This window comes from Kogia breviceps, chromosome 3 (assembly GCF_026419965.1).
Source record: "Kogia breviceps isolate mKogBre1 chromosome 3, mKogBre1 haplotype 1, whole genome shotgun sequence".
Taxonomy (NCBI): domain Eukaryota; kingdom Metazoa; phylum Chordata; class Mammalia; order Artiodactyla; family Physeteridae; genus Kogia; species Kogia breviceps.
Window position 1 is genome coordinate 104,410,967 of NC_081312.1, and position 26,862 is coordinate 104,437,828.

Consider the following 26,862-nt stretch of genomic DNA (forward strand, 5'->3'; position numbering starts at 1 on the left):
CGATAAGTACCTTAAATGTAAATGGATTAAATGCTCCAAGCAAAAGACATAGACTGGCTGAATGGATACAAAAACAAGACCCATATATATGCTGTCTACAAGAGACCCACTTCAGACTTAGAGACACACACAGACTGAAGTGAGGGGATGGACAAAGATATTCCATACAAATGGAAATCAAAAGAAAGCTGGAGTAGCAATTCTCATATCAGACAAAATAGACATTAAAATAAAGACTATTACAAGAGACAAAGAATCAAGGGATTGATCCAAGAAGAAGATATAACAATTGTAAATATTTATGCACCCAACATAGGAGCCCCTCAATTCATAAGGCAAATGCTAACAGCCATAAAAGGGGAAATTGACAGTAACACAATCAGAGTAGGGGACTTTAACACCCCACTTTCACCACTGGAAAGATCATCCAAAATGAAAATAAATAAGGAAACACAAGCTTTGAATGACACATTAAACAAGATGGACTTAATTGATATTTATAGGACATTCCATCCAAAAACAAGAGAATACACTTTCTTCTCAAGTGCTCAAGTAACATTCTTCCAGGATAGATCATAACTTGGGTCACAAATCAAGCCTCGGTAAATTTAAGAAAAGTGAAATCATATCAGGTATCCTTTCCGACCATGACACTATGAGACTAGATATCAATTACAGGAAAAATTCTGTAAAAAATACAAACACATGGAGGCTAAACAATACACTACTAAATAACCAAGAGATCACTGAAGAAATCAAAGAGGAAATCAAAAAATACTTAGAAACAAATGACAATGAAAACATGATGACGCAAAACCTACGGGATGCAGCAAAAGCAGTTCTAAAAGGGAAGTTTATAGCAATACAATCCTACCTCAAGAAACAAGAAACATCTCAAATAAACAACCTAATCTTACACCTAAAGCAATTAGAGAAAGAAGAACAAAAAACCCCACAAAGTTAGCAGAAGGAAGAAATCATAAAAATCCAATCAAAAATAAATGAAAAAGAAATGAAGGAAATGATATCAAAGATCAATAAAACTAAAAGCTGGCTCTTTGAAAAGATAAACAAAATTGATAAAACATTAGCTACAGCGCTTTCCTGGTGGCGCAGTGATTGAGAGTCCGCCTGCTGATGCAGGGGACACGGGTTCGTGCCCTGGTCCGGGAAGATCCCACATGCCGCGGAGCAGCTGGGCCCGTGAGCCATGGCCGCTGAACCTGCGCATCTGGAGCCTGTGCTCCGCAACGGGAGAGGCCACAACAGTGAGAGGCCCACATACCACACAAAAAAAGAAAAAACACATTAGTACAGTCATCAAGAAAAAAAGGCAGAAGACTCAAATCAACAGTATTAGAAATGAAAAAGGAGACGTAATAACTGACACCACAGAAATACAAAGGATCATGAGAGATTACTACAAGCAACTGTATGCCAGTAAAATGGACAAGCTGAAAGAAATGGATAAATTCTTAGAAAAGCAAAACCTTCTGAGACTGAACCAGGAAGAAATAAAAAATATAAACAGACCAATCACAAGCAATGAAATTGAAACTGAGAGTGTTCCTCCCTCTGCTATATTTTGGAAGAGTTTGAGAATGATAGGTGTTAGGTCTTCTCTAAATGTTTGATAGAATTCGCCTGTGAAGCCATCTGGTCCTGGGCTTTTGTTTTTTGGAAGATTTTTAATCACAAACTCATTCTACGAGGACACCATCCCCCTGATACCAAAACCAGAGAAAGATGTCACAAGAAAAGAAAACTACAGACAATATCACTGATGAAGACAGATGCAAAAATCCTTAACAAAATACTAGCAAACAGAATCCAACAGCACATTAAAAGGATCATACACCATGATCAAGTGGGGTTTATCCCAGGAATGCAAGGATTCTTCAATATATGCAAATCAATCAATGCATACACCATACTAACACAGTGAAGGATAAAAACCATATGATAATCTCAATAAATGCAGAAAAAGCTTTTGACAAAATTCAACACCAATTTATGATAAAAACCCACCAGAAAGTAAGCAAAGAGGGAATGTACCTCCACATAATAAAGGCCATATATGAAAAACCCACAGCCAACATCATTCCCAATGGTGAAAAACTGAAACCACTTCCACTAAAATAAGGAACAAGACAAGGTCATCCACCCTCACGACTATTATTCAACATAGTTTTGGAAGTTTTAGCCACAGCAATCAGAGAAGAAAAAGACATAAGAGGAATCCAAATCAGAAAAGAAGTAAAACTGTCACTGTTTGCAGATGACATGATACTATACATAGAGAATCCTAAAGATGCTACCAGAAAACTACTAGAGCTAATCAATGAATTTGGTAGAGTAGCAGGATCCAAAATTAATGCACATACCATTGCAACAAAAAGAATAAGGTACCTAGGAATAAACCTACCTATGGAGACAAAAGACCTGTATGCAGAAAAATTTAAGACACTGATGAAAGAAATTAAAGGTGACACACACAGATGGAGAGATATACAATGTTCTTGGATTAGAAGAATCAACATTGTGAAAATGACTATACTATGCAAAGCAATCTACAGATTCAATGCAACCCCTGTCAAACTACCAATGGCATTTTCCACAGAACTAGAACAAAAAATTTCACAATTTGTATGGAAACACAAAAGACCCTGAATAGCCAAAGCAATCTTGAGAAAGAAAAATGGAGCTGGAGGAATCAGGATCCTGGACTTCAGCCTGTACTACAAAGCTACAGTAACCAAGAAAGTATGGTACTGGCACAAAAACAGAAGTATAGATCAATGGAACAGGATAGAAAGCCCAGAGAAAAACCCACACACATATGGTCACCTTATCTTTGATAAAGGAGGCAAGAATATACAATGGAGAAAAGACAGCCTCTTCAATACGTGGTGCTGGGAAAACTGGGAAAGCTACATGTAAAAGAATGAAATTAGAATATTCCCTAACACTATATACAAAAATAAACTCAAGATGTATTAAAGACCTAAATATAAGGTCAGATACTATAAAACTCTTAGAGGAAAACATAGGCAGAACACTCTGTGACATAAATCACAGCAAGATCCTTTTTGACCCACCTCCTAGAGAAATGGAAATAAAAACAAAAATAAACAAATGGGACCTAATAAAACTTAAAAGCTTTTGCATAGCAAAGGAAACCATAAACAAGAAGAAAAGACAACCCTTAGGATAGGAGAAAATATTTGCAAACTGACAAAGGATTAATCTCCAAAATATACAAGCAGCTCATGCAACACAATATCAAAAATCAAACAACCCAATCCAAAAATGGGCAGAAGACCTAAATAGACATTTCTCCAGTGCAGATATACAGATTGCCAAAAAACACAGGAAAGGATGCTCACCATCACTAATCATTAGAGAAATGCAAATCAAAACTACAATGAGGTGTCACCTCACACCAGTCAGATTGGCCATCATCAAAAAATCTAGAAACAATAAATGCTGGAGAGGGTGTGGAGAAAAGGGAACCCTCTTGCACTCTTGGTGGGAATGTAAATTGATACAGCCACTGTGGAGAACAGTATGGAGGTTCCTTAAAAAACTACAAATAGAACTACCATACGACCCAGCAATCCCACTACTGGGCATATACCCTGAGAAAACCATAATTCAAAAAGAGTCATGTATCACAATGATCATTGCAGCTCTATTTACAATAGCCAGGACATGGAAGCAACCTAAGTGTCCACTGACAGATGAATAACAAAGATGTGGCACACATATACCCTGGAATATTACTCAGCCATAAAAAGAAATGATTATTTGTAGTGAGGTGGATGGACCTAGAGACTGTCATACAGAGTGAAGTAAGTCAGAAAGAGAAAAACAAGTACCATATGCTAATACATAAACATGGAATCTAAAAAAAAAAAAAAAGGTTCTCACGAACCTATGGGCAGGAAAGGAATAAAGACCCAGACGTAAAGAATGGACTGGGGGACACAAGGAGGGGGAAGGGTAAACTGGGAAAAAGTGAGAGAGTGGCGTTGACATATGTACACTACCAAATGTAAAATAGATAGCTAGTGGGAAGCAGCCACATAGCACAGGGAGATCAGCTGGGTGCTTTGTGACCACCTAGAGGGGTGGGATAGGGAGGGTGGGAGGGAGATGTACAAGGGAGGAGATTTGGGGATATATGTATACATATAGCTGATTCACTTTGTTATAAAGCAGAAACTAACACACCATTGTAAAGCAATTATACTCCAATAAAGATGTTTTAAAAAATAAAATAGAAAATAAAAACAGAACAAAACTAAAAAGAAACAGATACAGAGGACTGATTGGTGGTTCCCATAGGCAGGGGTTGGTGGGTGGGTGAAATGGGTGGGTGGAAGAGGTCAAAAGGTACAAACTTCTGGTTATAAAATAAATGTCATGGGGATATGATACAGCATGGTCACTATAGTTAATATTATATTTTATATTTGAAAATTGCTAAGAGAATAAATCTTAAAAGTTCTCATCACAAGAAATAAAATTCTGTAACGTGTATAGTGATGGATGTTAACTAGGCTTATTGTGACTGCAGTATATACAAATATCGAATTATTACCTAGTTTATCTGAAACTAATATGTCAATTATATATGTCAATTATACCTCACTGAAAGAAAAAAAGCATGAAGAATTTCGAGAGTGACAGCAGAGCATCAAACCAAATGTAAGGCCCTCGGTGACTGCATGGTTCACCCCACCATAAAGCCAGTCCTGCTCGGAGTTTAAGTAACTTGTTCAAGGCCAAGTTGAGATTCAAACCCAGCCCTGAGTCTTAAACCCACATCCTTCCCTCAGTACCACCCACACCAGCTCTGCCCTGTCAGCTGCCTCGCTGCCCAGTTCTAGTTCTACAGCTCTGGGGCTCCCCGGGGTCCCCAGTGCCCCCAATCAGGCACACACATCAGGAGGCCAGTGATGGCAGAAGCCCCGGCTTGCCTCCATTGGCACACAGGCCCCTCCTCTCCCAAGGTTAAACACTGGTGCCAGCTCTGCAGGCCTGGCGCACCTCTGGGGGGTTTCTCTGAGCGCTGGTGCAGCATGGGGGGACGCCGAGGCTCACTGTGATATATGGTGAAAGCCTCGGCACTCCCACCAGGGGCTGTAATTCATAAGTTATGGGTGAGCTTCAAGACTAATAAATTTGGGAGGGAAGTATTAATGACTACACAGGGGCACTGTGAACTTGGCAGGCCCCAAAGCCTGCAACTCTGCCGCCTGGGTTTTAAAAATGATTTGTGCTGGAGCAAGTTTAAACAGAAGCTGGTCGGCATTAGTCTGACTGTGACCCGCTGGCAACTGTAGAGACTGCAGGAGCCACTTCTCCTGCCCGGGCTGAGGCTGGCACTCCCGCCCTCCTGGGCTGCCATCCCGCCTGGAGCAAAGCCCTCGCCCGCCTGAGGGTCCTGAGACTTATCGCTGTTGTCTGCAGGTTAATCCCCAGATGGTCTGTGTACTGGTGTGATATGGTGAGCCTCAGGGCCCTCTCTGGCCTGAAGGTCATGGTGAGCAATGAACGTTGACCTTTCTTCATCTCCAGTGTGGCCCAGAGGACCCTTAGCTTGTCTAGCCATAATTTCTGATGATGTGGAAATTCCTCCCTGGACACAGCTCCTGGTCAAAGAGAGATCAGCTGGGGTGCCCTGTCTCCCTGGCCCATCTGAGGCTGTGAATCATGCATGCCACTTGCTAGCCCCCCAGGCTTCTGCCCTCTGCCTCAGAGGCACTGCCTTTTCTATTGACAGCTCTGGGGGTTGGCCATCAAGTGGCAGACCAGGAATGTGCTGTGCTCTACTGAGTGGGCTGGGGCAAGCAGGTGTGCATCTAGAGAGCTAGGAGGTAGGGGGTGTCACAGAGGAGATAAAGGAGAGCAGGGGTGGGATTCCAGGGCTAGATGGGAAGGGCATTTGCAACTGCTCCCAGAGGTGCACGTTTGCCATCTTTATGGGAGGCCTGAGTGCCTCGTTCAGACATACCTCTAGTTTCCGGGAGGGTCAGCACAGACCCCATAACACCCTAGTTGGCACATGCAGCCAGTCACTTTCTCCCTTCTTATTCTGTGTCCCTCCACTTCCTCCTGGAAGTCGCCCACTATGGGGACTGCAGAGAGAGGAGGAACAGGGTGGAGAGGCAGGTACTCAAAGCTTCACAGCACTAGAATGTGTGGGATTATTTTAAAGGCTTGGTTTGTTTGCAGACTCTCTGACCCCCGATCTTGTCTCCCTGTGAATCCAAATGTAGCATCGGGTGTCCAGGGTCTGGAGGTCATTGGCTGGAGGATAGCAACGGCCATGCTATTATCTCAAGAGCTCAGTCTCCTGATGAGAGAGACAGAGAGGTGCTGCAGAATGTGTGGCTGTACTGGAGGTGCTCAGCTGAGCTCAGGTGTTTCAAGGTGGGCTCAGCTGAAGACAGAACAGCACCGGGCAGGCTCAAGCACCAGGTGAGCAGCTGCCATGGGCAGAGCAAGGAAGCGGCCCCTCCAGCCCCCTCTGCTCCATCAGGAGGAAGGTCCTGTGATGGACCAGGAGACTGTAAAGCTGCTCCTCCCATCCTTGGAAAGCAAGACAAAGTGGGTAACAGCTGCCACTGACTTCCAGGAGAACTTTCAAAAAGAAGATTCTTATATTCTTGTTATACATTATATTCTTTTATTCTGGATTCCACAAGCACCAACATATGGGGAGCTGAAAGCCAAGAGTGGGGTTTGGGAGTGGGCTATTGCCAGATGCCCCCTGAGCTCCGAGAGAAAACCCAGGATCACAGGACCCATAGGGAAACAAGTGACGTCCACAAGCCTTATTTTGTTCTTCGATCAGTTATGGGCTTGCAGATTACACTCCATGCAATGGACTTTAAGGGGAGCCTGCTGAGGGCCAGGCACAGTGGGTCCCGAAGATAAAGTGTGGGAGCGACCTGGCACACTCAGGGCCTAGTGGGAGGAGTTCGTATAAGGTTTCAAGAGAAGGGCGTGGTGACTGGGAGCTCACTCTGGGACGCGTTTTAAGGATGAAAAGAAGTTTGGCAGGAAGGCCTGTCCTGCCAGTGAACAACATGTGGAAAGGCTCAGAGACTTGCTACTGCACAGAACGCTTCCCAAATGCAAAGATGTTTCACTCAGCTAGAGTGCAAGTGAAGACAGAGTGCAGACTGGAAGGAGATGAGATGGTGGGGGTCGGGGGGGGTGGCCAGCCTGGGACAAGACCATCAAGAGTCTTATATGCCACCTGTTATGAGTTGAGTCATTGCGTCCTCCCCACCAAAGTCATATGTTGAAATCCTAACCCCCAGTACCTCAGACTGTGATTTCCTAATTTGGAAATGTGATTGTTGCAGATATAATTAGTTAAGATGAGGCCGGACTTCCCTGGTGGCACAGTGGTTAAGAATCCACCTGCTGGGCTTCCCTGGGGCGCAGTGGTTGAGAGTCTGCCTGCCAATGCAGGGGACACGGGTTCGAGCCCTGGTCTGGGAAGATCCCACATGCCACGGAGCAACTAAGCCCGTGTACCACAACTTCTGAGCCTGCGCATCTGGAGCCTGTGCTCCACAACAAGAGAGGCCGCGATAGTGAGAAGCCCACGCACCGCGATGAAGAGTGGCCCCTGCTTGCTGCAACTAGAGAAAGCCCTCGCACAGAAATGAAGACCCAACACAGCCAAAAATTAATTAATTAATTTTTAAAAATCCACCTGCCAATGCAGGGGACATGGGTTCGAGCCCTGGTCCGGGAAGATTCCACATGCCATGGAGCAACTAAGCCCGTGCGCCACAACTACTGAGCCTGCGCTCTAGAGCCCACGAGCCACAATTACTGAAGCCTGCGCACCTAGCGCCCATGCTCCGCAACAAGAGAAGCCACTGCAATGGGAAGCCCATGCACCACAATGAAGAGTAGCCCCCGCTCGCCACAACTAGAGAAGGCCCGCGCTCAGCAACTAAGACCGAATGCTGCCAAAAATAAATAAAATAAATGTATTAAAAAGAAAAAAGATTATATACTGGAGTAGGGTGGGCCCTACTTAGTCCTTATAAGGACTAAGGTCCTTATAAAAAGGGAAATTTGGACACAGACACACACTGAGGGAGTACACCATGTGAAGAGAAGGTAGAGGTCAGAGTGATGCTTCTACAAGCTAAGGAATGCCAAGAATTACCAGCAAAGCACCAGAAGCTGGGGGAGAGGCCTGAAACAGATGCTCCCTCACAGCCCTCAGAAGGAACCAACCCTACCAAGACCTTGATCTCAGACTTCCAGCCTCCAGCACTGTGAGACAGTAAACTTCTGTTGTTTAAGCCACCCAGTTTGCAGTACTTTGTTTCAGCAGCCCTAGCAGATACGAGCCAAGTTGTTAACTCAGGGAGTGACGTGAAGGATTTATGAAAGATGACTGTGTGTGTGTAGGGGGGACAAAGGACTGAAGAGGGCAACTATGGGGGCAAAGCTGAGGTCAGGGAGCCAGCCGAGGTTCAGAGATAAGGAAGGCTGAACAATGCAGACGGAAAGGGGGAATTTTTCACGATATATGTAGGCAGTAAAACCGGAAGGAATTGGTGATGAGTCAGGATCTACAAAGTCCTAGAAACCTGGAGTAAAGGCAGGAATCAAACAAGCTACAGCTGAACACAAATGAATGTCAAAATCGAGTACGCTGCCCAAGGATGAGCTGCAGGGACATGGGGCTCGACAGAGCCATGTGGGCCTGGGTCACCAGTGAGCTCAGGCCAGGCAGCCACCACAAGGCTCAGGAGCTTTCTGGCCTTGTCACAGGGCCCTTGGGTCCAGAAAAAAAGCAGGGGTGGGCCCTCGACACTCTGCCGTGGTCTTGCAGCTCCCCAAGAACTGCGTGACTGAAACATTGGAATGCTCAGGGAGGGGCAGGACAGCAAGAACTTGGAGAGCTTGTCCCCTGAGGACTGGTTGTGGGAATGCAGGTGACAGTCTCTGGAGGAGAAAACACTCAGAGGCCAGTGTCCGAAAGGACATCTCAGCTGGGAGGGCACCCACCAGGCCTCTATATAAAAGCTTCATCCATGTGGGAGAGGTGGGTGCCGGGGGCAGACCTCAGCACAGCCTGAGGAAGAATTTTCGAACAGGCAGAGCCATTTGATGTTGGGTTGGCATGCGCTTCTCTGGGAGGTTCAGGGTACCTATTCTTAGAGGAAGGTAAAACTCTTGGCAGATATAATAGATGGGATTAGCATATCAGCTGAAGAGCTGGACTCAGAAGTCCTTCCTAGCCCCCAAATTCTACAGTTCTAAGGTTGGAGGGTCTCTCAAAAGATCATAATAGCAATCACTCCGCTCCCCAAAACCTGTTCACAGTGCCTTACAGCCTACAGAGCTTTCTCACATCCATCAGTTCCCCAGACTTCCTGTAAGGCAGACAGAGCTGGAGTGATGAGTCCACTTTGCAGAAGGGGACACTGAAGCCCCAAGTCACAGAGCCGGGGAGTGGCAGAGTCTGGAGCTCTGGCTTCTTGCTGCCCAACCTGCCCAGCCCTGCCTCGCTGCCGCTGCCCTGGCAAGAAGCACACAGCACGCCAAGGCAAAGTGGGCCCCAGATCAAGCTGGAGTTGAGGATCCCACAGCCTCGGTTCCAAGCCCAGCACCTCCATTTCTCTTGTGTGACCCCATGAAATTCTCTCGACCTCTTTGGGTCTGAGTTTCCTCCTCCATATGAGAGAAAGGAGGTGTGAGGATGAAATGAAATCACACTGTAAAAAGCTTCTCTTGGAGGAGTTTGATGAATCTTAGTTCCCTTACCTTTAGGTAAAAAATGTGGACCCAAAAATGTATTCTGAATTATCAGGGGACATCGATACTTTTCAAAATATCTTGGTAAAGTGAAGAAATCCCTTAACCATCATTTTAGTGATAACATTTTGAGGTGCAAGTTGGGGCAGGGAAGACTCAGACATAAGCATTCATGTTCAGGCTCCCAGGATTCCCCCGGGGCTCCAGCAAGACCACAGATCTCCCCTGCTGTGCCCCCTGAGCCAAGGCTGATTCCTGGCCTGAGCCCATGAGAACACAGTCTCTCCAAACCTCCCAAAGGCCCAAACCTGACACGGCTGCATCACCAGGTGAGGGCATTTTCACCCCCAATCACGAAATAATATCACCTGACATTTGCAGGACTACTTTGCAATTCTGGAAGCCACTTTCACCTGCTTCTTGGAGCCTCACAACAACCCTGTGAGGAAAGCTCAGCATTGTTTTCATCTGACAGCTGGTAAAACCAAGACCCAGAAAGGTTAATTCCCCTCTACAAGGTGACACAGCTGGTCTTCTACAGAGTATTCTGCCCTAGGGTATGGCCGGCACCCCCATCTTCACCAACATCACCTGCCCATCAATTTACTACCATCCCCAAAGCATAGGTTCTGGGTTGTGCTGGGCCCCAGGCCTGAACTTACTATCTGGGCCTTAGTGGGCTGGGCAGTCCAGTAGGAAAGTCCTAGGCATCTGGCTGGAAGCCTAGCTCTGCCATTTATTAGTGAGGCACCTTTGGACAACTTTTCTGGGTCGCGGTTCCTTCATCCACAAAGTAGGAAAGTCAAGCCTCCTGCAGGCGGTTTCCGCGAGGACTGGGGATATAGTGCACGCAAAGCAGCCAGTGGCCCACAGGCATGAAATGAGTACACGCCACTGAGATCATGTCGAGGTCGGGTCAAGGGAGCTTACCTGAACGCTTTCTCCGAGGCTCAGAAAGGTAGTCCCGGGGGCACTGATCTGAGGGTCACCACCACCGCCACCGCCACAATCGTGGGCCGAGATGGGGGCACGGTCCTGCCAGGAGGCGTGCTCCAACTCCGGGAAGCTGTGCACAGAGCCCTAGGGCGGGGGTGGGGACTGGGCTCCCCACGACGGGACTGGGGAGGCCGCGGGCGGGCTCACCTTGCGCGGGCTGCAGCTCCTCCACGACGCTCTCCTCCGCGGTCTCCTCTGCCCATGTGCCGGCCTCCACCACCTTGTAGCGGCTGCGCGGCTGGCTGAGCACGTGAGGGGCCTGCAGCGCCGCCTCGCGCTCGGCCGCCAGGTCCAAGTCCTGCTGTGCCAGGTGCGCCCGCAGCTGCCGGATCTCAAACTGCAAGAAAGAGCGGGGAGGTGGGCGGTGGGCTGCGCAAGGACGGGGTCGGGGGCGTGGACCCGGCCCGAGCCCAAGGTCTGGGCGCTTTGCTCTTGGGGGAGCGGGGAGGAATGGGCTGAGCATCCAAAGCCTGGAGGGGGCGTTCCTTACAAATCTCCCAACGACACTGGTCGCAAGAGTCTCTGACGTTTCTGGAGCCTTTTCCGAGTAATAAAAAACATGTTCCTGGGCTTCCCTGGTGGCGCAGTGGTTGAGAGTCCGCCTGCCGATGCAGGGGACACAGGTTCGTGCCCCGGTCCGGGAAGATCCCACATGCCGCGGAGCGCCTGGGCCCGTGAGCCATGGCCACTGAACCTGTGCGTCTGGAGCCTGTGCTCCGCAACGGGAGAGGCCACAGCAGTGAGAGGCCCGCGTACGGGGAAAAAAAAAAAAAAAAAAAAACAAAAAACATGTTCCTGTGTCTCACCTCGGATACTGTGTAGTCTGGCCCCATAGTGAAGACAAGATGGCCGTGAGAGGAAGCACAGCCGTGGTTTGCGGGAAGTGCATCAAAGGAAGAGGCGTCAGGGAATGGAATTCGTTCTGGTTACTTGCCACCCGAGAGCCTTATTCTGGTGTCCCACACTGATGATTAGTGGAAGACGGGAAAGCCCGCAATATCCAGGGTCAGTGTAACTAGCCGGTGGGAGCCCATCGTGGCGTACTGGGCTGTGCCTGACCCATCTGTCTTCCAGCAACGCCCATATCCCCTCTTCTAGGAGGTGTTCCGAGGGCTGACCAGACTAGACTGGATTCTAGTTCCAACCCTGCAGCTTACTGCCATGTGTCCTTGGTTTCCTTATCTGTAAAATAGGGGTTATCACCCCACAGAGTTCTCTGAGGACTTGAGGGCTTCATAAAGGCTTTGTAAAAAGCTACACACATTTTTATTTTGGTTTCATTTTTTGTTGTTGTTGGGGAAGGTTGCCTAGAGAGGCTTCCAGACGCCTCTTGAGTTTGTGGCTGAGACGGCTGTTCACACTCTGGGGCCTTCCTGGGCCATCTGGGTGAAGGCAAAGTTTGGGTCTGACACTGAAGGGACTGGCCATGGGCTCAGGAGGAAGGAGATCTTTCACTGCCACCTAGCGTTCCAAACACACATTGCATCGCTTTGGCATAACCCCACAACCTCCAGTCAAACCCCCAAAGGCCTGAAGCAGGGAGGCGGGTGGAGGAGTCCCAGGGAGTCCCCGGGCCTGAGCTCCCTACCTAGGAGATTACCTACTTTCCCATGATCCCAATCTCCAGCCCTGGCCCCTCCCTGCAATGTCAGATCACACCTCCAACTGCCTACCTGACAGCAACACAGAATTGGGTCACAGGTGTCACAAACTCAACCTAAACAGGACTTGTCACTCTATCCCCACACCTGCTCCTCAGGTGTCTTCATCTCATTTTAGCTGTGTTCAAAAAAAATGCAATCTCCTCCCTTGCTTTCGCACTTTCCCTTATCCTTGCCATCCAATCTGCCCTCAAGTGCAGCTCCCTACGTGCTACCCCAAGCCTGCCCACCTCCCTCCACCTCCACTGCCAGTTCTCACCTGGATGACTGCAGCCCTACAGCCCTCTACCGGCCATTTGCCAACAGGGATCAGAGGGATTCTCGTAAACCTAGATCAGATCATGTCACCCCCTTGTCCATAGCCCTCGGGTGGGAGAAAACCCAAACTTTTACCCTTGGCTTCCATAACACGTGCATGTTCTGGCTCTGCTTACCTGGTCCACTTCATCTCATTCTTTCTCCCTTTACCTCCCGCTGTGACACAGGCCTTCTCGTCATTCCTTAAACACACTAAGTATGTGTTGGTTTCAGGGTCACTTTCCCAGGGACCTCTGGTCCCATATCACATGGCTGGCTCCCCATCTTGAAGGTCTTCCCCGACCCCTGACCTAAGGCAGCCACCCAGGCACTCCATCACATCACTCTGTTTGAATTCTCTACATTGCACTTAGCACCTTCTGATATTTTTGTTTATTTTAATGTTTTATTATTTTTCTTTTGATAAAAGTGAAACACACAGTTGAAGCATTCACTAACACTAGGGTGGCCAGGCAGCAAACTGGCATTGGGGCAACTTCCCAATGTCAGTGTTCACAAATTTTGTCTCTGGGAACACTCAGGTTTTCCCAGAGTTCATCAGCCTCCTGCCTGAGGACACACCTCTGGCTGCCTCTGTGCTGGGAGCAGGGCAGGGAAATTGGGCAGAGGGTCCAGCCATTAGATGAAAGGACTTTCACCTAAACCTCATTTTCAGCCCTGAACCTCTCCCCAGGCCTCTGCCTCACCCAGTGCCCACCTGCAGAGCCCTCTGGTTCAATTTCTGCAGAGGACGAACCTCTTGCCTCTTATATGATGGGGGAGTGTGGTCTCCTGGCTGTGCAGAACTTGGGAGGGGACGTTGGAGGGTTCAAATATTATGTGTACAGACTTCTAGCCAACCCCTCTCCCCTGTGGTCAGCTTCACATTCACCCCGTTCCTCCCAAACTCTAAAGGGTACTGAGGGGGGAATTAGCCCATTTCCCTCACTATCCGCCTCTTTAGACACTTTAGTTATAGATTCTCCACTCAGCTAAATCACTCTCCATTTCCCTAAGTCCACTGAAATCTGTATCCTCTTTGTCCTGATGGACAGGAGTTAAAGAGAGTTTCTTAATTCTTATGTTTATGAATTTTTTTCTTTACTATCATCTCAGTGGAGTTTGAGGAAGGAGATCAGATAAATACGTGTGGTCGGTCACTTCAGCTGCAGTAGTGTGCTGCTATAGAAAAAAAGAGGCCTGATTTATAGTACATACTAATCTCTGGTATAAATGCTCCCACCATGGCCAATTGCAAACTACCAACATGATGTCATGCAGAATTGTGAAGAAATGTGCACAGCTGGCTCTCACGAGTCAGTGGAAGCTCCCGCATACCACTGCCACCCTCACCCCTCTGTAAGAGCAGGGATATAGAATATAGAATATAATCTCTGTAAGAGCAGGGATCTTGCCTGTTTCGTTGCTTGGTACACAGAAGGTGCTCGGTAAATACTGCTGAATGAATCAATAAATCAATGTGTGAAACTAGTCAGCTTTGCCCAACTTTTTTTCTGTGGTTTCAGGCTGAGCCCTAACTCCAGCCACAAACTGGGCCCCAACCTTAACCCAAAGCTGAGGCAAAGCCTGAGCCCCAACACTGAGCCCCAAGCTTGGTCACACATTGAGTCCTGACCCAAGTCACATACTAAGACCGCATCCTGATCACACACTGGGCCCTAACTCAGGTCTCAGACTAGGCTCAGACCTGGATCTCAACAACCCAGTACTCGAATGGGACCACTGATCTCAGAAAGTGAGAAAGCGAGGCTAACTTATTATAGAGTGGCCTTCTGTGAAGGGGGAGAGGGCTCGAGCCACCCTTCTCGCAGCAAGGTCTCAGATGTCGCATAGGGCCCATTAGCAACCCTCCTTAGCTCTGCTGGGGCTGGGAGCCCCTCCTGTCCAGGCTGATCTGAACTTCCCATGGGCATACCCAGCCCACTTTCCCCAAGGCTGCTCATCAGGGCCGGCAGCCCTAGCTAATGGCCTCCTAGGCCACTCTGAACAGATGCATTATTGATAACTTGTAACTGATACAGAGCTGCCCATGAGTGTCCCACTGGAATTCAGGCCAGACGCCAGAGGCCATGGCTTGCCCAGCCCCAAGCCCACATGTGCAGACATAGGCATGTACACTGAAATAAGTTTTAGGCTAGAAATATGAACCCGAGTGTATGGTAGTTCCCCCATTCACTCCTTTATTCATTCATTCACTAAGAAGTCAGGTAAAGCGTGGCGAGGGAAACGTTAAAATTCTGTTATGTGTATTGGAATGAAACTGCCTCTCCCAGCTTCATGGTGAGTCCTGGGTGGCCCCAGTGACGGGCACTGTCTGCTGCACTGCAGGGAACAAATGTCCCAGGAGAGTTCTAAGGGCTAGCTCTGGGTGACATTTGTGGCAGAGGAGGCACGGTGTGTCCGGGAGACAGAGACCAGGAGGTAAGAGGTGTTGGGGAAGGTCGGCAAGGGTCACACCAGGCAGAGCCTTGTAGCCATGGTAAGACATTTGAAGGACTTCAGCCCTTATTTAAAGAGCGACAATATACCACTGAAATCTTCTGAACAGAAAGGTGGAGCGGTGGAGGTGGAGAAGTGGTGATTCAGATGAGCATCTTGAGAGGACTGTGCTGATAGCCGAGCGGGGAATGAATTGGTTGGGGGTAAGCCAGGGCGGACATGGGAATACCAGCTGGGAGGCTGCTGCAGCAGTGCAGGCCAGGAATGACCAGAATTTGGACTAGGGTAGAGACAGTGGAGATGAAGACGAATGCTATTTAGGAGGCAAAAGTGTCAGCATGGGCATAGATTGGAATGGGGGTGAGAGAGGAGGCAACCTGCTTTGGGGACATATTTTTACAAGCTTCATACCCGGAGGGTGTGGGGTGGCTGGATGCTCTGATCCCTCGCCCTGAGAAAGAATGGCTGACTCCTTACGGAGACACTGCAGATAGGCTAAATGGCTCTCAGCTCTGGTCGCTGGCTGTGACAGCCCAGGGGACTGTCCGGATGTTCTAGCTGGGACCCTCAGAGCCTGGCTCCTGATTCCCATATGCTGAACATGGCCACATGAGCTTCCCCAGTTGATGAAGCGTTGTCAAGGGGTCCTAGGAGAGCAGGGCCTCTTTAGTCAGATGGGTGAACTGAGGCCCCGTGATGGGCAGGAGGCTTTTGTGCTGGGGGACAGCGTGGAGTAAAGGCTAGGACCACATGGTGCATCAGAGCAAAGCTGGGCCCAGAACCCATGTCTCTGGCTTCCAGCCCCCCAGACCCTGTGTCAGGGAACTTGAAGCCTTATGGGAGAGATGGAAGTGACTCAGCTCAAACAGAATATGGGGGAGCTTGATGGCAACGGGGGCCAGGAAAGAGTAGGAGGGCCCCCCATGTGGGGAAAAAGCCAGGGCTGGAGGAGGAGCCTCAACTCTTGGCCCATCACCCCTCCCTCACTCTGACTTTGGTAAGTCTCCTTTCCTCTTTGGGCCTCAGTTTCACTGTGCATTCAAAAAGGCTAACGGAGCAGCTGAATTCTGGTCTATAACAAGCTCTGTGCTGGCTCTGGGACTCTAACTGGGAGGGAACAAAGTGCAAGAGCCAGTTAATTCTTGGTGCTGTCTTCAGGGCCATCTCCTGCTCCTATGGAAATGCCCCACTGTCAGAGAGCCAAGTCTTTAGAGAAAGAGACCATAACCCAGAACCTCTAAAATGTATCAACAATGTGTAGCGCACAATAAGAATTACTATTCATGCAAAAATGCAGGAAAAAGTGATCGATTATCAAATCATAAAGGAGTTAGAGAAAAGTATGGGAAAAGATGGACAAAACAGTTATAGCATTTCAGTGGAGAAAAAGAACCTATAAAAAGAATCAAATGAAACTTTTAGGACCTTAATATACAATATTTGAAATTGAGCACTCGGATGGCTTTAACAGCAGACTGGACACAGTGGAAGACAGGGATGTTGAACTTGAGGATAGGTCTATAGAAAAATATTAAAAGTTACAGCCAGGGATTTCCTTGGTGGTGCAGTGGTTAAGAAACTGCCTGCCAATGCAGAGGACACGGGATCGATCCCTGGCCCGGGAATATCCCACATGCTGCGGAGCAACTAAGCCTGTGCACCACAACTACTGAGCCTGCGCTCTAGAGCCCGTGCGCCTAGAGCCTGTGCTCTGCAACAAGAGAAGCCACTGTGATGAGAAGCCCACACAACGCAACGAAGAGTAGCCCCAGCTCGCTGCAACTAGAGGAAGCCCGTGCACAGCAATGAAGACCCAACGCAGCCAAAAATAAAAATAAATAAATAAATTTATTTTTTAAAAAAAGTTACAGCTAGAAAAAGAAAAAAGAGAGAGAATGGGGGAACAGAATAGGGTATAAGGAAAAAGTGAGGCATGATCAGAAGGTCTAACATATGTAATTAGAGCTCCAGAAGGAGACTGATAGGATGGGACAGAAGCAATAAATAAGTGATGGCCCAAAACTTTGCAAATCTAGTGAAAAACACCATCCCACAAATTCAAGAAACTCAGAGAACCCTGAGGATAAATACAAAAATCCCACACCTAGAAACCCGATAGTCAAACTGCTAAACAGATAAGGAGAAACACCCACAGCACTGAGGCTCTCCAGGTTCACATGAGCCTGGGCCTCTGGGAGAGAAAGTGCATGGTGGCTTTGAGGATAAAATGAAGCAAATTTTCCACTAGCAAACTGGTCCAGTAGGGAAAATAAGACCATCCTGTGACTTGGGAAGAAGGAAAGTGCAGTCACAGCCCTTCTTAATGCACATTATTAGCTAAGTATTTCTAATCAGATAACCTGACCAGATCTGCTGGGATCCACAGGGAAGCCCTCAGTATGCATTACTGGAGTGAGTCAGGCCCCTTCCATTGGGCTGGGCTTTTAATGCATGCCCAGGCGGGACCAGACCCCGGGGCGGGGTGGGGGGGGGCGCGGGGGGCGGCGGCAGGGCGGGCACACCCAGCCCATCTCTGCCTTTAATGGTCTGGTTTGTGAAGTACAACTGACAGGGCCTTGGCCTGATCAATGCACACTTTGGCCAGAAGCTCGATGGTATCTAATGCAATAGCAATAATTTTCTTCCATCCTATTAGTGCTGTCTGCACAGACTGCCCTGCCTTCAAACCCATCTGCTATTGGGATGGCATCCAATGTTTATTTCCATTAGTTTCGCCATTGTTGGTAACAATAAAACTCAGGAGACGGTTGCAAACTAATGATTTAGGAGCAGGGTGAAGCTGAATTCGACCTTGGCCCCTTTCCATCCACTGTGAATATGACTGGTAGTTGGCCATAAATTTAAATTATGGCAAAAGGATAACATAAGTTATTCCTCTGATGGCTAATTTTATCAGCTAAATAGGCTTGTCATTAAAGCTATCGGCTGTTTTACAAATCACTGCCCATGTTTAAAAAAAACCAAAATTCACTTCCCACAGTGGGGATCTTGCATAATCCAGGTAACAAAGACTATTGTGCTGAGCTGGGGGCTTGTGGCCTCTGAAAGAAAAGAGGGGGCTCTCTGGAATGAGCCAGCATCAAGCGACACCCCCAGAGCCAGGATAGAACCCCTTTCCTGCTGTTCTTGACCTGCTGAAGGGGCTGCTGGCCCTTGAAGGACAGTGGAGTGGACACCGCCCCCCACCTGCCTCCAGCGGGAATGCCTATCGCTTAGGGTCCAGGTTATCATCCTGTTTCTTCAGGAAACAGGCCAGGGAGACTTGCATCATCCAGGAAGGATTAATCATTGTGATGGTACCTCCTGCTAGTGGGAAGGGGGGAATGGAGATAGGAACATTGTGAGCCTATTAGGTAACTGTGCAGGTGACTGTTTTCTCCTTGGGCACTCAGACTACTTTTGTCAGCATCTGGTGCCTAAGGTGTGACTGTGTAACTGAGTCCTCCCACGAAATGGGGGTAGAAACAATGTCACGGCTTTCAGGCCCAGCCAGTAAAAATCTTCCATGCACAATTCTCTACCCTCCCTTTCTTAATGCCCTGGCTGAAGGGAGAAAACTCCAAACACTTAGAATAAGAAGCAGCCATGACACAGGAAGAGCCTGGAGGCCAGAGTGACTGTGTGGAACAGTGTCCCTTTACCCCCTCCCCAAAGTAATTGCACTGGGCTGCGGTGTGGGTGACAAACATTCTCCTCTTGTGTTTGGCCACTGAGATGTCTGGATTTGTTTAATGGAGCAGCCTGTGTTACTCATTCTAACAGTGACTTGTGCAGATGCCCTATTTCTGGTGTAGGAAAATGGACACTGAACTCTGAGTTCCACCCCAGCCCTTCCTTCCATGACAAACAGTGAGACACCAGGCAGGCAGCAGCCTCTCTCAGACTCAGCTTTTCCATCTATAAAAGGATTAATAATACCCAGCCTGCCAAGTTTGACCATCAAAGTCAAAATGAGCTAAACCACGTGGCAGCGCATTTGTAAATGGTCACCATTATATAACTGATTTAGTATTATTTTTGTTCTCTCGTTTAACATTTACTGAGAGACTCCAGTGGGCCAGACTTCATATATTCCTTGAATTAATCTGATATTCACAGCGTCCTTGTGACATAAGCCTTGTTTCCTCCATTTTTCCAATGAGGATCCTGAGGTCCAGGGGTTAAGAGGGTTATTGGTGGAGCTGAGGTTAGAATCCCACTTGCTGATTCCCACGGTAAGAGGATGCTTTCCGCCCTCCAAGCTGCCCCCGCAAAGGACGCTTCTTTCAGAGACCACCGCCTGCCCCAGGCCTAAGGCTGACCTAAGGGGCTCACAGAGTTCCACTCGCCTCCTTGCTGGGCCTCAAGTCACCCTAGACTGAGCCCCACCTCCCTGGGTCTTTTGCCAGTGGTCTCAGGGTGGATGGTGCTGAGGAAAAAGAACTTAACTGGTCCCACAGGGCCCAGCAGGGAAGAGAAACTTCGACCATGAGCTGAGTTGGATCGTATTATCTTGGACCAAAAGTTGTTGCAAGGCTTACAGAGCAAAGAGCAAGTACAATGGGGACTTCAGAATATGTTTTGCAATCAGAGCAAGGTCCTGGGCAGGGATGTACTAAAACCTCAGAAGTGGTCTCTTAAGACAAGTTGGAAGAATATGTCACTGCATTGATTTAACCACTGCATCTAAAATCGCTTTGATTTCTGAAGCAGCCAGTACAAAGAAAGAGACAAAACTTTCATACCATCTCTCTGAAGGACAGAAACTAGCACCCCACCTCTGGAATCCACCTGTGTACCAGAGAGATGAATGCCTACGAAAATTCTGGCTGGACGGGCAGAGAACAAGATCCAGATCCAGAGCAAAATAGAAGTGAAAGGGAATGACCTTCCAGCCGAAGGACTGCTGAATGCAGGGGTCTGAGGCGACCTGCTTCCAGCACAGAAATGAGCCATCTGGAAGAAGGCTACAGAAGGTCAGCCGGGGCTTGGGAAAGGTGAGACTGACCAACAGAGTGTCCCCCTCTCTCCCCCGGCCCCAACCCTGGCCCCTCTGGGCTCCTCTTTCCGTTAGGAATCTGCTAAGGATGAGGCGAGCCCAGTTGTCAGGAGAGATGAGGGAATGAGGGAAGCACTGAATCCTGTCTCCCTGTGAGTACCAGAAGGCCAGTGTGATCCGGGGGGAGGAAAGGGCTACAAGGAGCTGTAAGAGACCCCTGTTCCATCCTAATCTCCTAACTGGCCTCAGAGTCCTCCATCTGCCAAATCCAGGGGCCCCTCATCTATAACACAAGGGAGCTCTGGGGCACCTTGGGCATGGCCTGTGGTAAGAATGAGATGCCATGTGGCACAGAAGATAAAATGTGCAGGATATTCATGCAAGAAGCTGGCAAAGCATGTCACCCAAGAGTCTCCACGGGGTCACAGTAAGAAGCAATTTAAGCTTTCTAAAAAAGCTAAGGTGAATTTTAAAAGAGTCACTTTGCAGCAGAGAGACCTGACAAACATTACCTCAGCGTCAACATCCACAGTGATGTCATAGTGACAGTATGTACCTTTGATATGATGGGATGAGAATGGCACGGGACCTCTGTCTCCCTCCCCAAAACCCAGAACTCCAATCTAATCACGAGAAAAACATCAGTCAAATCCCAACAGAGAGACATCCTATAAAATAGCTGACCAGAACTCCTCAAAACTGTCAAGGCCATCACAAACAAGGAAAGTCTGAGGAACTTTTATAGCCAAGAGGAGCCCAAGGAGACATGATGACTCAATGTCATGTGGTGTTCTGGATGGGATCCTGGAACAGATCAAGGACATTTGATAAAAACTAAGGAAATCTGAACAATGTGTGGGCCTTGATAATAACATATCAATATTGGTTCATTAATTGTAACAAATGCATGATACTAATGTAAGATATTAATAATGGGGAAAAGGGGTACAGGGTATATGGGAACTCTGTACTATCGTCACAATTTTCCTATACATCTAAAACTGTTCTAAAAAATAAAGTTTATTTTTAAAAAGAGCTAAGATGAGTGAAGTGTTGGCAAATAGTTTTACAAATACATGCCAGGGAGAGAGCAAGGTGAACGCAAAGTGAGTGTTTCGTTTAAACTGAGATTCTACATATTTCATTGGAATTTTGGGTAAATTTCAGTTTCTTAGGTAGCATATACAAATTCAGTTTGGAAATTGCTTCATTAAGCCCTAAGAATTTCTGCTGGGAGAGGGAGAGAAAGCAAGAGTTTGTGACAAAGATAGACAGAATGACCTGGAATGTGGTTGGGTGGGGTGGGAGTGAGGGCCTCAGCAAGAGACTCTTTGGAAAAGCTATGGAGGCAGCTGAGGGCAGCCAGGTTTGTGCCTGCAAGAGAAGAGTTGTCCTCAGGCAGTGGTTTAAAGACACCCTGGTGCACAATCGGATCAATGTTTTCACCGAGCCCTGAGAAGTGACATGGGTATAAAAATGTCATAGAACATGACCCGAAGCAAGGTGGGCTGGGGAAGAACACCTTTCACAGATAGGACACCTGGATCTACTCCTGGCTCTAAAAGCCCTCTCTTAGCTCTGTGCTCTTGGGCAAGTCACCACTTCTCAATTTTCTTATCTGTAAAATGGGTGTACGTGGAGAAATGGGTGGTTAGTTCTCATAGAGTCACCATTTATCATGTGCCAGGCTTTAGGCTAAGCAATCGCACAACCATCTTTCAACGATTGTATTACTATCCCCATTTTTCAGATTAGGAAAACCAAGGTCCACAGAGGTCCCCTTGGTGCCCAAAGCCACAAGTAGCCAAGCTGGCTTTGCACTCAGGTCTGTCCCTAACATCCTAACCATTCCAGGCACTATTCTCTCAAAGGGTCTAGCCATCCCTGACATTCCACGAGCCAGCGTTCACATTTCTTTAAGGGCATTTTTTGCTCAGTCAAGTCCCAAGCCTGGTCTTAAAATCCAGCTGAAAATGAGGTGTCTATTTGCTCCACCCTGTAGAGCGGGCACGGCTCTGGGAGAGCAGCGTTCATGGTTTCTCTGCAGAACCCAGTGACCCAGCGTGTGGCTCTGGCCAGCCCCTCCTGCCTCCCTGGCAGCCCGCTGGGATTCCAGCCCATCTGGCCCTTTTTTGCTGTCTTAACTAAGATGACAGGCTTCAGGTGTTTTTTAAATTAAAATGGTTTGTTTCTGTTTATCTCTTTTCCAGATGTCACTACGTAGAGGGAATCTGTCTTTATTTATTGGCTCTTTCCTGTGCATAATCCAAGGGAGTCTCCCTCTGGCCCAGATCCCTGGGAAGGAGGCCACATATAGAGGGTGATGTGAACCGGGATGGCAGGAATGCGGGGTCCCCGGGGGCTCAGGACCGGGTCACAGTGGAAACCAGGAGGGGTGGCCTGCCATCAGGGCTTCCCCTCAGCCACACAGCGCGTGGGCTGTTAACGCGGCCATGCATTTATGGAGGGCAGATGCGGCGCTGTGTCTGCGTCTAGCACGTGGCCAAATGCAGTGAAGCAGAGTGTTCATTTTCCTATTAGAGAGCAGACTGAGAGCTGCCTGACCACGCTCTGGCCAGGTCCTGGATGACACTTGAGCTGTCCTCTCCCTGACCCCTCCACCTCTCTCTGCCCCAAGCCCAGGCCCCGTTCCCCTTGGGGTTCTACCGCCTCTACCGGACTTCCCGTCTCCACTCCTGCCTCTCGCATCCGTCCTCCAAAGGCGACCAGAAAGATCCACCAAAAATTCAAATCTGAGCAAATCCCCTCCCCCCTCCGGCTTCTAACACTCCAGGCTTCTTCCCTCCCAACTGGATGAAGCCCAAACTCCCTGGTCAGCCCTGCAGCCTTCCCCAAGCCTGCCTCCAAATCCCCCCACTCCCCACCTCTGCTCACACCCTGAACGGCCTTGATTCCCCCAGCACGATGCCCACTCTCGTGCCTCACCTGTCCCCTCTACCTAGCTTCTCCAGGGGGTCGTGGCTCAACGTCAGTGCCTCTGGAAACCTGTCCATCTCGCCGCCCCCAGAGCCCCCGATGTGTCCCTGCTGAAGCATGCATTACACGGGACTGCTGCTGTCTATCATGGGCCTGCTAAATGCCCCAAGTCACCCAGAGCCTCGTGAGGGCAGGGGCCAGTCCTGCACACGCTCCTGGCTGACCAGATGCACGGGTAAGCACGAAGCTGATGCCAACTGCTTCGGGACTGGAGCATTCTTCTTCCCGGCCTAGCACTCCGTGTAGACGGCCCCACTCCCAGGACCCCATGGACAATGTGCCCCTGGGGACTGTGTGCCCTGATGGCCCCTCTTGTCACTCGTAAGCGTTTTGTGCTCAAGTGAAAGGCCACGGTGTTCCCCAAGTAGATAAAGAGATAAATGTCCCCGGGCAGACATTCCAAGGGGATGACTTGGAAGACACGGCCTGCGTGTACCTGTGGGGTAATTCCACAGACTCCCCACCCCCTCCAGTGCCTCCTCCAGCCACGAGAGCCTGGGGCTAGGGAGCCAGGAGACCCACACATATGGGGTGCTGGGCTGGGGACAAGCACGAGTTGGACGAAGCCCTAGGGGAGCATCCAGCTTAGTGGGAGAAGCAGCTCCGGGTGCGAACAAGCACGGCACGCGGCAGTGGGTGCCCAGGACCCTTGGAGGCCGACAGCGAGGGCTTCGGGGCTGGGGGTCCATCCTCACACACACGTATCCATCACCTTGCGAGCTAGTCGCTCTGTGGCATTCCCACCCTGCACAGCTGGTACCAGAACATTCCCTGCACTTGAGGCTATGTTTCTACAACACTTTGCGGCCTTGCTGCAGGGCCCTGCTGTCCTCTGACCTCCTGAGCACCCCAGTCCCCGCCCCTAAACTCCTATAGAAGGGGCTGTCTGTCCCACTCACGCGGGAGCGGTCCCCTCATCTTAGGGAGGAAAGAACGGAGGGCAAAGAAGTGTGTGACTTGGTTGCAGTCCTGGGGGAGGGAGCAGAGGACTGGGGGGCTGGACCTTGAGAGAGGCCTCTGGATTCCCAGACAGACCCTCTCCGGGCCCCGGTCGCCCATCCCCCTGGCTCTGCTCAGCACAGCCTTGCAGGGCCCGTCCCTGTCTCTGAGTCTTTACCACGGTTCCTAGAGGGCAGAGGGCGCTGCTGAAGCCTCGTTAGTGTGTCTGGGGGTCCTGGGTGGAAACTGGCCCACAGTGGTGCCCAGCAACCTCTATACACGGAATCTGACCCCTGCTTCAGAGACCACCGTGCCCAGAAGACCCTGATAACTGAGGGGATGACTCAGCCGGTTCGGGTTGGAGAGCTGACTGGTCACCACGGAGAGATGAAAAGAAGCCTGGCCTTAGAGGCAGGGCGGAGTCCGGGCCTGGCTGGGCTGGGCTGGGCACGAGTGACCTTAGAGACGCGTCTCCCCACTCTGGGCCTCAGGTTCCCCATGCGTCTGTGAAGGGGCTGGAGGAGGTCACTGACCGCAGGGCACCTGCAGCTCTGGCACCCTGGGGGACTTTAGAAACCGCTAGTGTTCTCAGCCCTGGACAGAACTGAGTGGCCATATGTTACCCCTTGCTCCTGACAGATCTGCGTCAGTCTCTCCAGCTGCTCGTCCTGGATGACCTTGGCCTTCTCGTACTGCTGGATGACCATCTCCATCTCCACCTTCACAGGCAGGACGTAGGCTGGAAGACAGAGACAGTCCCGTGAAGAGCTTGGCAGCGGCAGGGCTTGGCGGGGGAGGGGCTGGTCCCAGCATCCAGCCAGCAGCAGGCTCAGGCCCAGGTGTGGTTCCTGGAAGATGTGGGGTGGGGCCGGTGGTGTCAGGTACCCAACAGCACCCAGAAACTGTAGGAGGGCTAGAACCCTAACCCATGACGACTAAGATACCGTTTTTTTTTTTTTTCCTTTTCCATAGTGATAGAAGAACCCTTAATTTTGGCTGTGTGCACAGCTGCCCGGTATGAGGACTATATTTTCCAGTCTCCTTTGCAGCTCTGAGAAGCCATGAGACTACATCCTGGGCGACGGGATGCAAGTGCAGGTGTTGTGCAGCGGCTTCCAGAAGCCTTCCTTAAAAGGCACCTGGAGTTGATGAGGAAGTAGAAATATTAGAACCCTCCCATATTGCTGGTGGGAATGTAAAATGGGGCAGCTGCTCTGGAAAACAGGAGTTCTTCAAAATGTTCAACAAGGAGTGACCATATGGCCCATTAATTCCATACCCAGGAATCTAAGAGAAATGAAAACATATGTCCACACAAAAACTTGTACATGAGTGTCCACAGCAGCCCAAAGTGGAAACAGACTAAATGTCCATCAACTGACAAATGGATAAATAAAATGTGGTATATCTATACAATAGAATACTACTTGACAATAAAAAGGAATAAAGTACTGATGCATACTACAACATGAATCAACCTTGAAAACATTCTGTTAAGTGAAAGACGCCAAACACAACAGACCACATATATGATTCCACTTATATGAAATGTCCAGAAGAGGCAAATCTATTAAGACAGAAAGTAGATTAGTGGTTGCTTACAGCTGGAGGGGAATGGGGAGTGACTGCTAATTAAAGGGTATGGGTTTCTTTTTGAAGTGATAAAAATGCTCCAAACTTAGATTTTGGTGATGTTTGCACAATTCTATGAATATATTAAAAAGCATTCAATTGTGTACTTCAAATGTGTGTTTTATGGTGTGTGAACTATATCTCAATAAAGATGTGTAAAAAGAAAAGGCAGCTGGGGCTTTCCTTTTGCTTCTTTATCTTCTTCCTCCCTTCCTTCTTCCTACTGGATGAAATGAGGATGTGATGGCAAGCACTGAAGCAGCCATCTTGAACTGTGAGGGTGACTTTGGAAAGTAGGCTATGTGCAGCAAAGCAACAATATAAGAGGAGCCTGGAATCATGACTTCAGAAGATCCTTATTGGCCCTGGACTGCCTACTGCCTACCTTATTGGCCCAGGCTTTCATGTGGGAGAAATAAGCTTCTGTTTTGTTTTAGTCACTGCTATTCTGAGTCTCTGTTACTCACAGTGGATCCTACTTATAAAAAGACATACAGGACTTCCCTGGTGGCTCAGTGGTTGCGAGTCTGCCTGCCAATGCAGGGGACGCCGGTTCGTGCCCTTTTCCGGGAAGATCCCACATGCCGCGGAACGGCTGGGTCCATGAGCCATGGTCCCTAAGCCTGCTCATCCAGAGCCTGTGCTCCGCAACGGGAGAGGCCACAACAATGAGAGGCCCGCATACCGCAAAAAAAACCCCAAAAAACCCAAGAAAAACCCCACATATATTGAGACCCAGAGAGACAGCCTGGACTCTGGATTACAGGGCCCCATGAGCTCCCAGCCAGTGGCAGCCCCTCAGGGACAGAGCCAAGAGCAGAGCCTGTGCAGATGGGGGAAGCTGAACAGCTAAGGGAACACTGGTGGGCGTCAGGGGTCCTGGGCTTCACTACCGACTCAGAGCTGGTTTCATGTGTGACCCTCGTCCCTCTTGGCTTCAGTTTCCCCATCTGTGAAATGAGAGGAACGGACTAGATGATCTCCCAGGGCCTTTCCTGCATGGGCCTTACAAAGCTGGACCCGATCACATCTCAGTTTGATGAGGACTCTGAACCAGGGGCTCCCTGACAAGATGTCAAA

At 49.0% G+C, this 26,862-nt stretch overlaps 1 protein-coding gene and 1 long non-coding RNA gene across 3 annotated transcripts in view; one reads left to right on the forward strand and one right to left on the reverse strand.

The window, feature by feature from the left end:
* TMEM266 (transmembrane protein 266) overlaps positions 1-26,862 on the reverse strand; it is a 145,225-nt gene that overhangs the window by 17,248 nt on the left and 101,115 nt on the right. For both annotated transcript variants that reach the window (XM_059058154.2, XM_067029417.1), the window contains 2 exons: positions 24,774-24,889; positions 10,945-11,134 (listed from right to left, as the gene is read on the reverse strand). In XM_059058154.2, the coding sequence (XP_058914137.1) occupies positions 10,945-11,134; positions 24,774-24,889 (306 nt within the window). The remainder of the gene's footprint in view (positions 1-10,944; positions 11,135-24,773; positions 24,890-26,862) is intronic.
* On the forward strand, positions 22,753-25,825 carry LOC136793826 (uncharacterized). The gene is made up of 3 exons (XR_010839739.1): positions 22,753-23,386; positions 24,790-24,989; positions 25,123-25,825. It is a non-coding gene; the product is annotated as an uncharacterized lncRNA (long non-coding RNA).